Genomic DNA, 12671 nt, shown 5'->3' on the forward strand with positions numbered 1-12671 from the left:
AAAACAAAGAAATGTGTGAATATGGAATAAACTACTCAGTTATATTGTTGAAGGCGATACCTAAGCTTTTATAAGAAAATGGCATGATGAGATTCTTGGCCCTATTACATTTTTATATACATTCATTACTCAATTGGCAAAGTTAACCTGCAATATGACTCTGACTGAGCAGATCATTTTTATGCAGGTGGATAGCTACAGTAACAGTCATGCTCATGATGGTTATTTTGTCCTTAAAGTTCTCATGCTGTAGCCACTGCAGTAAGAAAATAATAGATCGGCCTAAAAATGATACGTAGATCAGACACATTTGTGTTGGGCTTTCTTTCTCTGGAATAGATGTTGATATGTTGATTCAGAAACAGATAATTCTCTGGGCAACTTCTTTTACAGATAGGCTGCTTTCAATCATGCCAATAATAATCAAGTGATCTTCATCACTTGAGCAGGACAGGTTTTTTATCTTTAGTTATTACAATACTGCTGCTCAAACAATCAACAAAACAATTTTAAAATGTAAATTTATATTTATTTAGGTTTATGTCATGTTCAATGAGTTATTAAACTAAAATCTGTGAAATGTAGAAGGTGTGGCACATATACTGAGTATGGAATAGGAGTACTGTAACTATTAACTGCATTTTGTAGGCCATGAAGTTGGTATTAAAGCAGATGACTGCTATTGAAACCAAAGGATGCAAAAGTAAAAAAAAAAACATATTAGGGAAAAACAAAACAATTTCACTAGTTCTAGGAAGGTGGGGTGGTGGGGATTAGAGTTTCTGTATTTTTTTTGAGAAATTTGTCATTACAAAAACAAAAAGGGTTTTGGTTTTTAATTTAAAAAAGTCCATACTTACAGGAACATCAACATATTTTGCAGCTGCTTTTACCTTAAAAACAAAAAGATAGATAAATGCTGACATTTTTTACTACATAATTATCACAAATTGAAAAGGAAATTAAATATATTTAAGATAATCATTGTAAGTCTGTTACTTTGGTACTTACTGTAAAAGACAGAAACGAGGAAAATAGTGTTCCTTCATCGTATCTTGAGAGTTTGGATAGTACGCCATCTAAAACAGCAGCAAACTACAAAGGAAAAGAATTTTGATTCAGTTTTGTTTGACAGAACGAGGGAAACACTGTATTAAATTGGTATTGAAAGCCTATGTGCATGTTTTGGTTGGTAGTTTCTAAATACTATCAAAGAGTTGTTGAAAAAGATATTACTTATTTTAAAGAGAATGTTGCAATAAAAATGTAGTTGTTTTATTTTGAGAAAATATCCTAACATCTGAATCTTCTCAGTGAGTGCAATTTACTCTCACGCTGTTGTTGGCTATCCACAGGTACAGCTATGGGTTCTGGTTTCACATATCTTAGTTACAGCTCTATTAAATAACCTGACCTGCAATAAATGTTATAGTAAAGTGTGATTTACACTGGTGATGAAATCATTTATCTTTTCATAGATCTGAAATCCCCCCTGCTGAGTCCTGGGCTCATTAGAGAGAGGCTGAGCTGGGATGTCTGATAGGAAAACGGCTGTGGCACTTGGTTCAGCACATTAACATTAAAACATGTCGAAACAAAAATAAATTAGGCTTGAAATAAATAAGACCACGAATTAACATTTCTTATTTCAACCATTTAACACATTAAGATTGGAAATTCACTTGCTCATACCTTAGAAACCAACAAGGAAATCATTTCTTTGAAAGCCTCTTCAATCAGGTCATCTATTTTGGAATGGTACTGCTGCTAACAAAAATAAAAGGCACAAGATGGGTGACATTTTAGATGTTTGTAATAGAGAACAGACTGGCAAAAGCTTCAAAATCTTCTCTTTCTATCAAACACTACTGACTCGTTATGAACACCACAGACCTAAAACCTTGAACACAATCTACCCACCCCAAGCGTTTTTTTTTACATTCAGCACTGCAAATCTTCCCATGTACACAGTTGAGTTAAGCAGCTAATAGGTCTATTATAAGAGTGAATTGAGTTCCCACTCTCATTTAGGCAAAGGAATTTGAAGGATATTTTTTGTATTCCCTACAATTAGGACAGCCTTGTGTTTTTCTAAAGGACAGGTCCAGCTGGGAGGACGAAAGACTTGCTCAAGATTCAATTAATGCTGCATTTCATGTCTGATAACTCTTATTCACAAGTTATTTAAATTGTGCTGAAGAGAAAAAAAGTGCTTTTATTTATTTGCGTGAAAGAAGGCCTTTACTAATAGCAATGCAGGCAGAAGTTCATAAAATTTGATGATTTCCCTTCACAATATCTCTAAAGAACATCTAAATTAAAATTTTCAACCAACAAAGACAGATGCTTGGTAACAAATTAGAGGTGCTTAGAGGTCACTCTAGTAGCTCCTTATTCGCTTCACCCTTTTATTTAACCTCAAGAAATGGCTGTTTTTTAATAAATGGCATTCAAAATAAAGCTTAAGGACTTTTTTTTCTATAATTCAATTAACACTATAATGTTTGCTTTTAACGTATTACTAGGAAGAGTAGAATTTACAATCCATACTGAAAATGTGAAAACAAAAAAGAACAATTCTTTCTATCACACTGTTCATCTGGTAGCAAGCTAGCAATAGACTCTTTTAGATAATTTCGTTTTCAAAAGCCTAACCTGGCATTCATAGTTCGAGGCCACATCACACATTGATTATAATACACAAAGCCTATGGCCTATTAAAACAATTGTTATTATATATATATATATTACACGCACTTCAAGGAGAACATACAAATAAATGCAGACATCTCTGTTTTGTGGAGTATTTTGTTTGTGATATAATCCTTTCTTTTAAGAAATTCTTTCTATAATTAAAACATAAAGGCTACCTCTGTTATAGTTTTATAATTCAGCAATTGAACCTTTAACACACAGTAAGAAATTAGCATTATCTAAATAAGCTTAGGGAATTTAATCCTGTTATTTGTAAATTTGCTTCTTAGCCTTTTAGCTCTTGAAAAGATGAGGCGAAGAACATTTGATAAAAAGCTATTCAGCCCCCTCATACAGTAATTGAAAACACCACAAATTGTATTAAATGGAATATGACAATATATTCTATGGCTAAATGAAATTTGCCTCAAACTTTTTAATACAAATAAAAAACAAATTTTATTATCAATGAATATGTAATTATTTGAAATTACTTTTCCAGATGATCCAAAAACCTAATGCATTTGGAAAATTTCAAAAATACTTTCAATAAAGCCACGTATTAAAAAAGAGGCCTTGAAATATACACAGTTGCTTTGTTGTTGTTTGCTAGTAATATGCTGTTTATCAAATGACTTGAATTATGTAGTGATGGCCTCCCTAAAATAAACGACACTAATAAACATCAAGCATTATAACCACCCCATTAACCTATCATGGGCAGGAGGGTTCAACACTGGCCAGGTGTATTATATCGAGAGCAAATATATATTCAGAAACATATGTAAAGAATATACAGTATGTGGTAGTTTATGTCATAATCAGAAGTATTATGTTTTATTTTGACATTTTGATTCTACAGTGCATACAGTACGCACCCTCAGCAACAAGGTTTTACTTTGATCTGTACATAGAACACTCAGCTGCCATATGTTCACCTTCTAGGTATGGTTAGTAAGACTAAAGAATAGGGGGAGCCAGCTGCACGTACAGTATATGAGGTACCTAATTCCACAGTAGAATGTGGGGCAATGGAGCAAGGGCTGGGTGTATAAATATCTGTTCTCTTCCTGCATTACTCAGTTGAAGCTATCATGCAAATTTAACTTTTATATTGTTCAAGTGTATTGGAAGACACAAGACACACCAAACATATGATACTTACCCATTGCTTAACAATCTGGATTCAAAGTATGATGTACAGGAGTTAAGAAAATAAGAATACAAGACAGAAGAAAAAGCAGAAATGAGAACAAAATCACAATGATTCTCTAATAAATAAAATAAGCGTGATACTGTATGATAAAAAAGCTGAACTCAAAACAACTTATAAAAATGCCCAAACCAGAGGTAAGTGATAACAGCACCCCATGTAACTCAAACATTATTTGATGATTGACACAAAAGTCAAAAACAACAATTAAAACACCATTCCTCTAAACATAAATGGATAAATAAGACTGTAAAGGACAGCTGATTTCCTTTTTCAACAAAACATACAGAAAATAATGCACACATTTAAGATAACACAAGTGCAACTGCATGTGTATGCATTTTCTCTTCTAGTATTATTAAGATTCTACATTTAAGGAATGTATGTACAGGTATAATGTATAGATAGATAGATAAGACTTGATTGATCCCTAAGGGAAACTGATGTGTACTGTATGTATAAATATGTGTGCACCTGAATCTAACAAAACATTACTGTTTTTGATTTCTGTGTGTTGTTTCACTAAAATATCGACATTTTAGCATACAAAAAGCAACATGCATACCTCTTGCCCTGCATCTAGTACACAGAGCTTGGAACACTGCTTCTTGGCATCCATTAGCACATTAAACATGGTGCAAACAGAAGGAGACACTCTGTAATCAGTTGATTTGCTGGCCTTCTGCATCCTGGCATCAAAAGCAGCTTTTGTTCTGAAGAAAATAAAAAGGCCATTTTAAATGGATCTTCTTTTGGGACTAATTAAAAAGATCTCTACCATTCTCTCGAGTGCAACTTAAAAAATGGCAATAACAGAAAAGCAAAAGCAAACTGAGATGAAACCAAAAGAAACAGTGAGTGTTTGTAAAGCAATAAAGATTTTTTTTAACTTTATTTCTGGTTAGAGAAGCCATATAAAATGTTTTACAGACCTGATGAGAATAATAAAACAATTCAAATTGAAAACAAATTTGCTATGGTATTTAACAAAAATAGTTTTAAACAAACAAAATAGCACTTCTTATATAAATTCACAATAAATCTGTTCTTTTGTGAAATATGCCAATTAATGTGTCATAATAAAATCTAACAAAATGTATATATACTTTACATGTACAAAGATACATTTTCTTGACTTCATTTCTCAGTGGAACTACAGAACCATTCATCTCAATGCATTAAGACATTTGTCCCTCAACTAGTGATTCCCTCATAGGAGTATTCTGCTGACTGGTTGCTGCTTTAAGCACTTGCCAATGACGGAATTCAATGAATTATCCTTATATTAGGTTCTACATCACACGGACGTAAGATGTTGAATCACATAAAAGTGAGTCTGAACTGTAGGGTGGATGATTCAAATGCTCAGACCATCACTGGTAAATGATGGCCCATGCCACCCCGGTCTTCTGCACTGGTGAATTGTTATGTTGCATTACAAAACCATACTTATGTAAATATCCCCGTCATGTTTCATGGATATTTTTACCCAACCAGTCTATATGCTGGAGATAACTTTTTTTAAATACAATTGGTCACTTTCGTTCGTAGCACGCATTTCTGTGCTTTCCTGTGCTTACAAGATTGGCGGTGTTCCAAAATGACGCACATTCTCCTACCTCCCTATTTGCTGGAGATACCTTTTTTTAAAAACAATCGGTCACTTACGTTCGTAGCACACATTCCTATAGAATGGCGTAGAATTACATTGTAGCTCTTGTGTCCTCTCAAGTATTAGCACGCGTTGTATCGTAGTACGTAGGCTGCGTATTCGTCACGTATTAAAATAGAAAATATGAAAACCCGTCCAGATTTTTCATTGCACACAACAAAGTTCCAGGATCATATTGGGTACCACCTGGCAACTTGTGGTACGCATACCATAGTTTGAGAACCACTGCTATATAGTATGTACAAAATGGAAAAATCAATGAACCATCTTTATGTTGTAAAAATATGTGAACAACAGCACAATAAGACAAATTAAAATGTTATCTTAAAATATTTTAAAAAATTGATTGACACTTTAAAAATATACTTGTTTAGATGTGCTATCATGTGTCGTATACAGTACTTGAGCTAAACTGGGGTATGGAATTGCTGCGAGACTAATGTCTTGGCTATAAACTATTTCTAAAGCAAATACCTACATTGTTGTTTTGGATTTATTGTTAATGAAAACTGAATATCCATCAGTTATCAGAAAACCTTTGTTGTCACAACCTAGCAAGTGTTGTGACACCTACAAATTAGTGACACCAATTAAACTGTTTTTAATTGTTTTTTTTTTTGTGGTAAGTGAGAGAGAACCAGCGCATCTGGAGATGACACCAAAATACAATTTCCAGGAAACAGCAGATAACCCAAAGACATTACAGTATTTGATTAAAGGCTATTAATTATTTACAAAGTAACAACGTTATTTACAGAATTTCTGACCTTTTAACACAGGCTTCGACCATATCACCGGCCATCAGTTTGAGTCGCTGTTCCAAGTGCTGGGCAAACTCGGGCTCTGGCCAATGGAGGTCAAAGACAAACATTTGCAATGCGTCCAGTTTCCAAAATAGATCTTCTGATGTTGCTGAACCATTACTATACATAAATGACAAATTAATATCAGTATTGGAATCACTAATCTAAGATAAAGACATAGATTTGTTTCTATTTCTTTCTATGTTAGGCTGATATTTTTCAATCACCATTGTATGTACAGTGTATATATATATACACTATATATATAGTGTATATATATATACTGTGATATAAAATCATAATATGATAGTTTTGATTAACTGGAGACTCTATTTCTACTTATTTCCTGTAAACCAATATTTACAGGACATTACTGAGTGCAGCTGTGAAGTTGTGAAAAGAACCATAATTTGGAGGATCACAGTACATAAAACATAACATTAAAACATTTCTAAGATCTTAATGAGACATATACATTTTAATTAATTTGCAACAGTGTTAAAAATACATTCAAAACAACATTGTAGTTTTTAACTTAAAATCATTCTAATAATGTTAAACATATGCCTTTGCATTTGTGAAAATACCGTCAAACTGTGCAGAGTTTAAGAGGTGACTGTGTCCCTACTCCTCTTCAACACATGCCAAACTGTACATTATATCTATAATCGAAAAACAGATGGCAGGTCTGTTCCACATTACATATGACGGAGGATTCCTCCAAGAGCATGGTGTCCTAATACTTTTATTCAGATGTATACAGTACTGTACTTACACTTTTGACAACTTTGAAACTGTTGTTGTAAAAGTACTGTGAGGTTACCTTTAATTGAATCTTGCACAATATAAATAAGTCGACTAGTGAAATCAGGAAAAAAATATATTCTTGTATTTAAAGATTTCAGCTTTTTAACTGTTACATATGAAATGATAGTGGTTAGCATATGTTTAATTTGTGGCTCTTCTTAATCAGTGTCCACATTTTCTAAATCCTTTATATTTAAGTTATACATTTCTCAGAAATATTCCATACATGGTTTCTAGGAAAAAAAATGAAAAGTCCTTATTACAAACACATTTTAGAAAAAAAATACACACAAGACAGTGGTCACCTAGTTTTGTTGGAATTGTAAAGGTTAGAAAAAGATGCACAAGCAACAAAGTGTACAACAAAAAGCTAAAGGGGAAAAGGCGTACCTTTTGCCTTTAAAAGACTGTTCCCTTCACAAATGGTATACCATATAAATAGTTTGGCAATTTACAATGCAATTAAGTCAGTGTGACAATAACTCCCATTCCGGCTAATTAAAAGAAGGTTCTTCACTCAGCCTTCCCAGCTCTGTGGTCCCTCCTGTGCTTCCTTTCAAGTAACTTGGCTAACACTGTCTCTTCCTTGTCTTCACTTGGTATTCTCAGAGCAGTGATCCCAGTGGGGTAGGGAGCCTCCAAACACTTTGATACATCACATAACACTTCTCTGAAATCTCATGGGCCCTTACCCTAAAAGACTAATAAATAGTCTCCAAACTGTTTATTTCCTCATCATTATACAGTACATGGACATCGTTCTGCAGACTTTCTGTGCGGAAACTTTAATTCTAAGTATGTAAATATTTTGGAGCTATTTAACTTGGAACAAATGTACAAATCTCATTACATATTAAAAAGTTACAGTATGATATGCCTTACAGCATCATGCATACAGTATTTAAAATGGATTATAAAACCTCACAATGAGAATATATATACGCAAAGAAACTTCCTGCCACGTCTGAAGGATGACTTTTAAAAATTATACTTTTACACGTGCTTTGTGTCCTTCTGCATAAACTAGGCAAAAGAAGGAATATGCAGTACTATGAAGGTTGAAAACATCTTTTACTGAATAATGTTTTCATAATGTAATACATTAAATATGGTGAAAAATACGATGAAAAATAGGAGCGCACATTAAAATACCACATTGAAGTGAAACATATAACATCAAGATACTGTAGTACCATCAACAGCAAGTAGCACCACTAAAAAAGGTGTTGTGTAGACTATATTTTTCAAACACATGAAAGTCTACCAAAAGGATGAATTATTACTGCTAAAAATCTTAAAATACAGCTCAAGGGAAGGCAGTAAAATAAATTAACTGCCATTGTAGAGCATTTTTCATCCCCAAGCACTAAACATGTAGGAGGGGACATGCTTTATCCACCACTGAAATGTGCAACCACCTGGTGCTACCCTTGAGGCCAAAAACTGCTCAAAATATCTAAGCAGCACAAATTACAATTGTCATTTTTGAGCTACTATAACCTATGGTCAGAGCCTTTTGTTACAAAATAATTGGTAAAAAATAAGTTAACTTTTTTCTTATTTTAGCAGAATCATGGCAGACAGCTGTTTAAGGATTACATAGTGTTTTAGCTAGTCAGTCGTGCTCTGCACATGCTCAGCTGTCTCCTTGATATCATGAGGCTTTTGAGTTTTTGCAGTTCTGTTTCGGCAAATTGCATAAGTGAGGGTTTGAAGGTTTGTTTAGTTTTGTTGTTGATGCCCAAATGTTTCCACACTTAAAAGCAACCATGAAGCAAAAAGAATTTCTAGAGACATATGACATGGCAGATATATCAGGTTCCACATAATGGGAAACCTTTAAGATTGTCATGAGAGAACATTATTTCATACAATCCCTCCATGAAAAAGGAATGATGTTAATAGTTATCTGCCTCTGAAAAACAGCTTCCAGCCTATAGAAAGCATATAAAACCTTAATAATATCCTAAAATTAAAATGTGAATAGAATATCATTTTTGAGAACAAATTAGAAACCTTCTGTTGAAGTTGAAACGAAAACACTTCGAATGGGGACATTTCATGACTGTGACAGGGCAGTGGGAGAGCGTATACTGCCTGAACATGCATGTGGATATAAGGGGGGTGATGTCAGTAGAGTGCAGCTGGCTTCCCTATGCTATGTGTGGAGAGTGATCAGTCCTGATCGACTCAGAGGAGTCCGACCCTAGCGAGCCAGTGAAAGATCAAAGGGTGGGTGTCAGCAGCACATGAGTGTGTGAGGGAGAACAGGGCTATGTGATTGGGAAATCCATGTGGCTGTGGAATGATCTACAGTATATGACTGAAGAAGAGACTGTGACATTTGAGAGAGTAGCAATCTCGGTAATTTCTGTTGGTTTCTGGTAAATAAAAAGGTGGTTTGAACGTGTGCAGACAATTCTAAATTCTAATTTTACAGTGAAATAAATAAGTAACTGAAGCAATAAAAACATTCCCCAATTGCAAAGCCTGCAGCCTGGATGGGTTCAGGATGGAAGTTTATCAATTCCATTGTAAATCCATAGCTCCTTTGTTACTTTGTTTATTAGAGAATTCAACAAAGAACAGCATACTCCCAAAATCACTGTACAAAACGAAAAAACAAATATCTATTTCTTACTCAAAATGGTATGGAGGAGGCAGTCACCGCTTAATTTGTCCGTGAAGTTTGTTGAACTTTGATTTGAAAAAAGTAGCAAAACTATAGTCTGCTACATTAGCTAAATATGTATTATCCCTTATCAACCCTAATATGACAGGATTTGTCCCTGATGAGTTTTTGTTCTTTAATATGTGACAGCTGCTTCACACATATTTTAATGCTGATCATAATAAAAACTCCAGGGCTGCTGTCATATCATAAGATACTATAAAAGATGTCGATCAAGTTAAATGGAAATAACATTTTGTAACATTTGATGTTCGGTATTCAAATGTTTCAGTTTTGGAGACTAATTTTTAAAGTGGGTTGAAATGTTATATGCCTGTGCAGAAACCACAATTTTTACTAATTTGGAAACTTGGATCATATTTCATTGCACATGAGGCACAAGTCAAGTTTCTCCTTTATCACCCTGTTTGACATTTCCCTAGAGCCTCTGGCAATTAGTATAAGAGAGCATCCTAGTATTAAAGGTATTAAAGTTTCTAACACAGACCACTATGGTGGCAATGTGCTCCTCTGTCTTTCTGATTTTGATTTTGAAAAAAGGTACATTCACGCCTCAGTCAGCAAGTATATTCCACCACTTTGCAGAAGCTTCCAGTCAGAGTTGTACAAGATCACTTCACAATTCCTAAGACCCCTAAGTTAATATTTAAACTTAAATAATTCATAACAGTTTTTAAAGTTGATACAAAACGTTGACAGTTGGAGGCTCTGCCACTGCCTATGAGTGGGCGCATAAATGCTATAAAGATGGTTTCCGTTCCTAGATTCTTCTATTAATTTCAGAATTTTCCTGCATGTTTTACATCTTCATTTGTTTTAGAAGTAAGTTGAAATTATTATGATATTCACCTGAAACTATAAGATGCCTCATACTTCTAAAGCTCATTTGTAAAACCCAAAAAAATGCCAAAGGGCTAGATCTTTCTATCATTTGTCACTATTATTGGGCTGCAAATGCAAATTTTATTCTGAATAGAAGTATGCCTGTATGGTTAGGCATGGAAGCTCAAATAACTACTAAAACCTCTCTCAGTGCTCTTCTTTTTTGTAAAATTGTATCACTGCATAAGATGGCAAGCAAAAGTATTACTCTAAGGAACACTCTGAGAACACTAAATCAGGTTAAATAAGTGTACATGAACATTTATTTGAACATTTATAGAATTGAAGGATAAAGAACTGATTACGATTAAAGATTTGTATACAATATAAGTCAACAATTAGCATTATTTATAATAATAAACTTTATTTTATATAGCGCCTTTAAAGGTGGCTTCTCAAAGCGCTTTACAGAATGTCAACAACAATAAATAAAAAGAATACATAAGATAAAACACTTACAATATACAGAGGAGACTGAGGATGGTGGTACTAAGAAAAGCAGAGGGGTGAAGAATGGAACACTTAAGTAAAGGCTTTTCTAAAGAAGAAGGTTTTGAGTCTGGATTTTAATAAGTTTAGAGAAGGTGACTCTCTGATATCCTTGGGCAGAGAGTTCCAGAGCTTGAGGGCATAACAGGAGAAGGCCCTGTCACCCATACAATGTAGATGGGCTTGGGGGACAGTAAGGAGACCAGAATTTGAAGAGCGAAGGTTGCGAGGTGGGGAGTAGGGCGATAATAGTTCAGACAGGTATTGAGGTGCCAAGCCATGCAGAGCCTTATAGATAAGTATGAGGATTTTAAAGTCAACACGGAATTTGACAGGAAGCCAGTGCAAGGACTCCAGTTTAGTCAGTTAAAACAGAAATTTGGCCTTGCACAAATGAACTTTTTATTATTTACAGGTCAGACACTTTGTTGATCAAAATATGCCCCCATATGAAAATCTCATCAGTTGATCTGTTCTACGATCTTGTGCAACAACCTGCCAGCACCACATCACACAATACATGGTCTTATTTCATCTCAATTACTACAAAGCCAAGCTGAACAAAATATCCTTCACTCTCCCCATTATGTAACAAGCATACTCACACACTTCTTCAGTCTGTGTCCCAAGTTACATAAATTATTGGTAGAAATATTCCAGAGGTACACAAAAGTGTTTGGGAAGAATGTTCTTATCTCAACAAGAAAATTCTAAAAAGCCATAAGGCTGTGCTATTTGTTTACAGATGCAGCCATTCAAAGTGCGTGGCACAGACACGTACCGGAGGTAATTGGCTACAGCCTCGCGCATCGTGACCCGCGTTGACGCAAAATACCGCGGTACGTGATTGGTTGACCGACAGGGGCACTCGTGGTGCGTTGGTCAGTCGTAGAAAGATTTAAATGTCTTTACTGTGCCCGTTTTAGTATTGAATATTTACATGGAATTTTACCACTGAAGGGAAATCTTAGTAGCTGAGCATAAAAAGAATAGGAGCATACTGTAACGCTTGTGAAGGCCATAAACGATATTAATTTTGGAACATAAACATACAGTATATGGCTGGTCTCGGTACTTTAAAGAAAACATACACACCAGTATTCCATTTCTCCCTAAACATTTTAAGCATCGAAGTCTTTAACTAACGTGATACCGGAGTCAACAAGCATACTTTTAGAATTTGATTAAAAGGGAATATAATATGGAATCGCGTATCTAAAGAAATTAATAACGATATAATTATATTCATGTACCACAACACAAGAATTGTACACGCTGTACGATGTCTGTTGATAATGTTTTGTAGGGCTTTTTCAACACTCCTCATGTGACCTTGCTGGTGGCACTGTGGGTTAGGTTCCTGACTCCCACATCACACGCTGGATGTTTGAATCCAGCTAGAGCCATTACTTTTTTTTA

General features: G+C 34.6%; 1 protein-coding gene across 1 annotated transcript in view; it reads right to left on the reverse strand.

Moving 5' to 3' along the window:
* Window positions 1-12671, reverse strand: part of cadps2 (calcium dependent secretion activator 2) — a 300507-nt gene that overhangs the window by 27524 nt on the left and 260312 nt on the right. The window contains exons 22-27 of the mRNA XM_088922931.1: window positions 6347-6502; window positions 4473-4620; window positions 3860-3874; window positions 1693-1767; window positions 1012-1095; window positions 861-893 (exon numbers count right to left, since the gene is read on the reverse strand). Of these exons, the coding sequence (XP_088779057.1) occupies window positions 861-893; window positions 1012-1095; window positions 1693-1767; window positions 3860-3874; window positions 4473-4620; window positions 6347-6502 (511 nt within the window). The remainder of the gene's footprint in view (window positions 1-860; window positions 894-1011; window positions 1096-1692; window positions 1768-3859; window positions 3875-4472; window positions 4621-6346; window positions 6503-12671) is intronic.

This window comes from Atractosteus spatula, chromosome 8, assembly GCF_055471065.1.
Source record: "Atractosteus spatula isolate fAtrSpa1 chromosome 8, fAtrSpa1.hap1, whole genome shotgun sequence".
NCBI classification, from domain to species: domain Eukaryota; kingdom Metazoa; phylum Chordata; class Actinopteri; order Semionotiformes; family Lepisosteidae; genus Atractosteus; species Atractosteus spatula.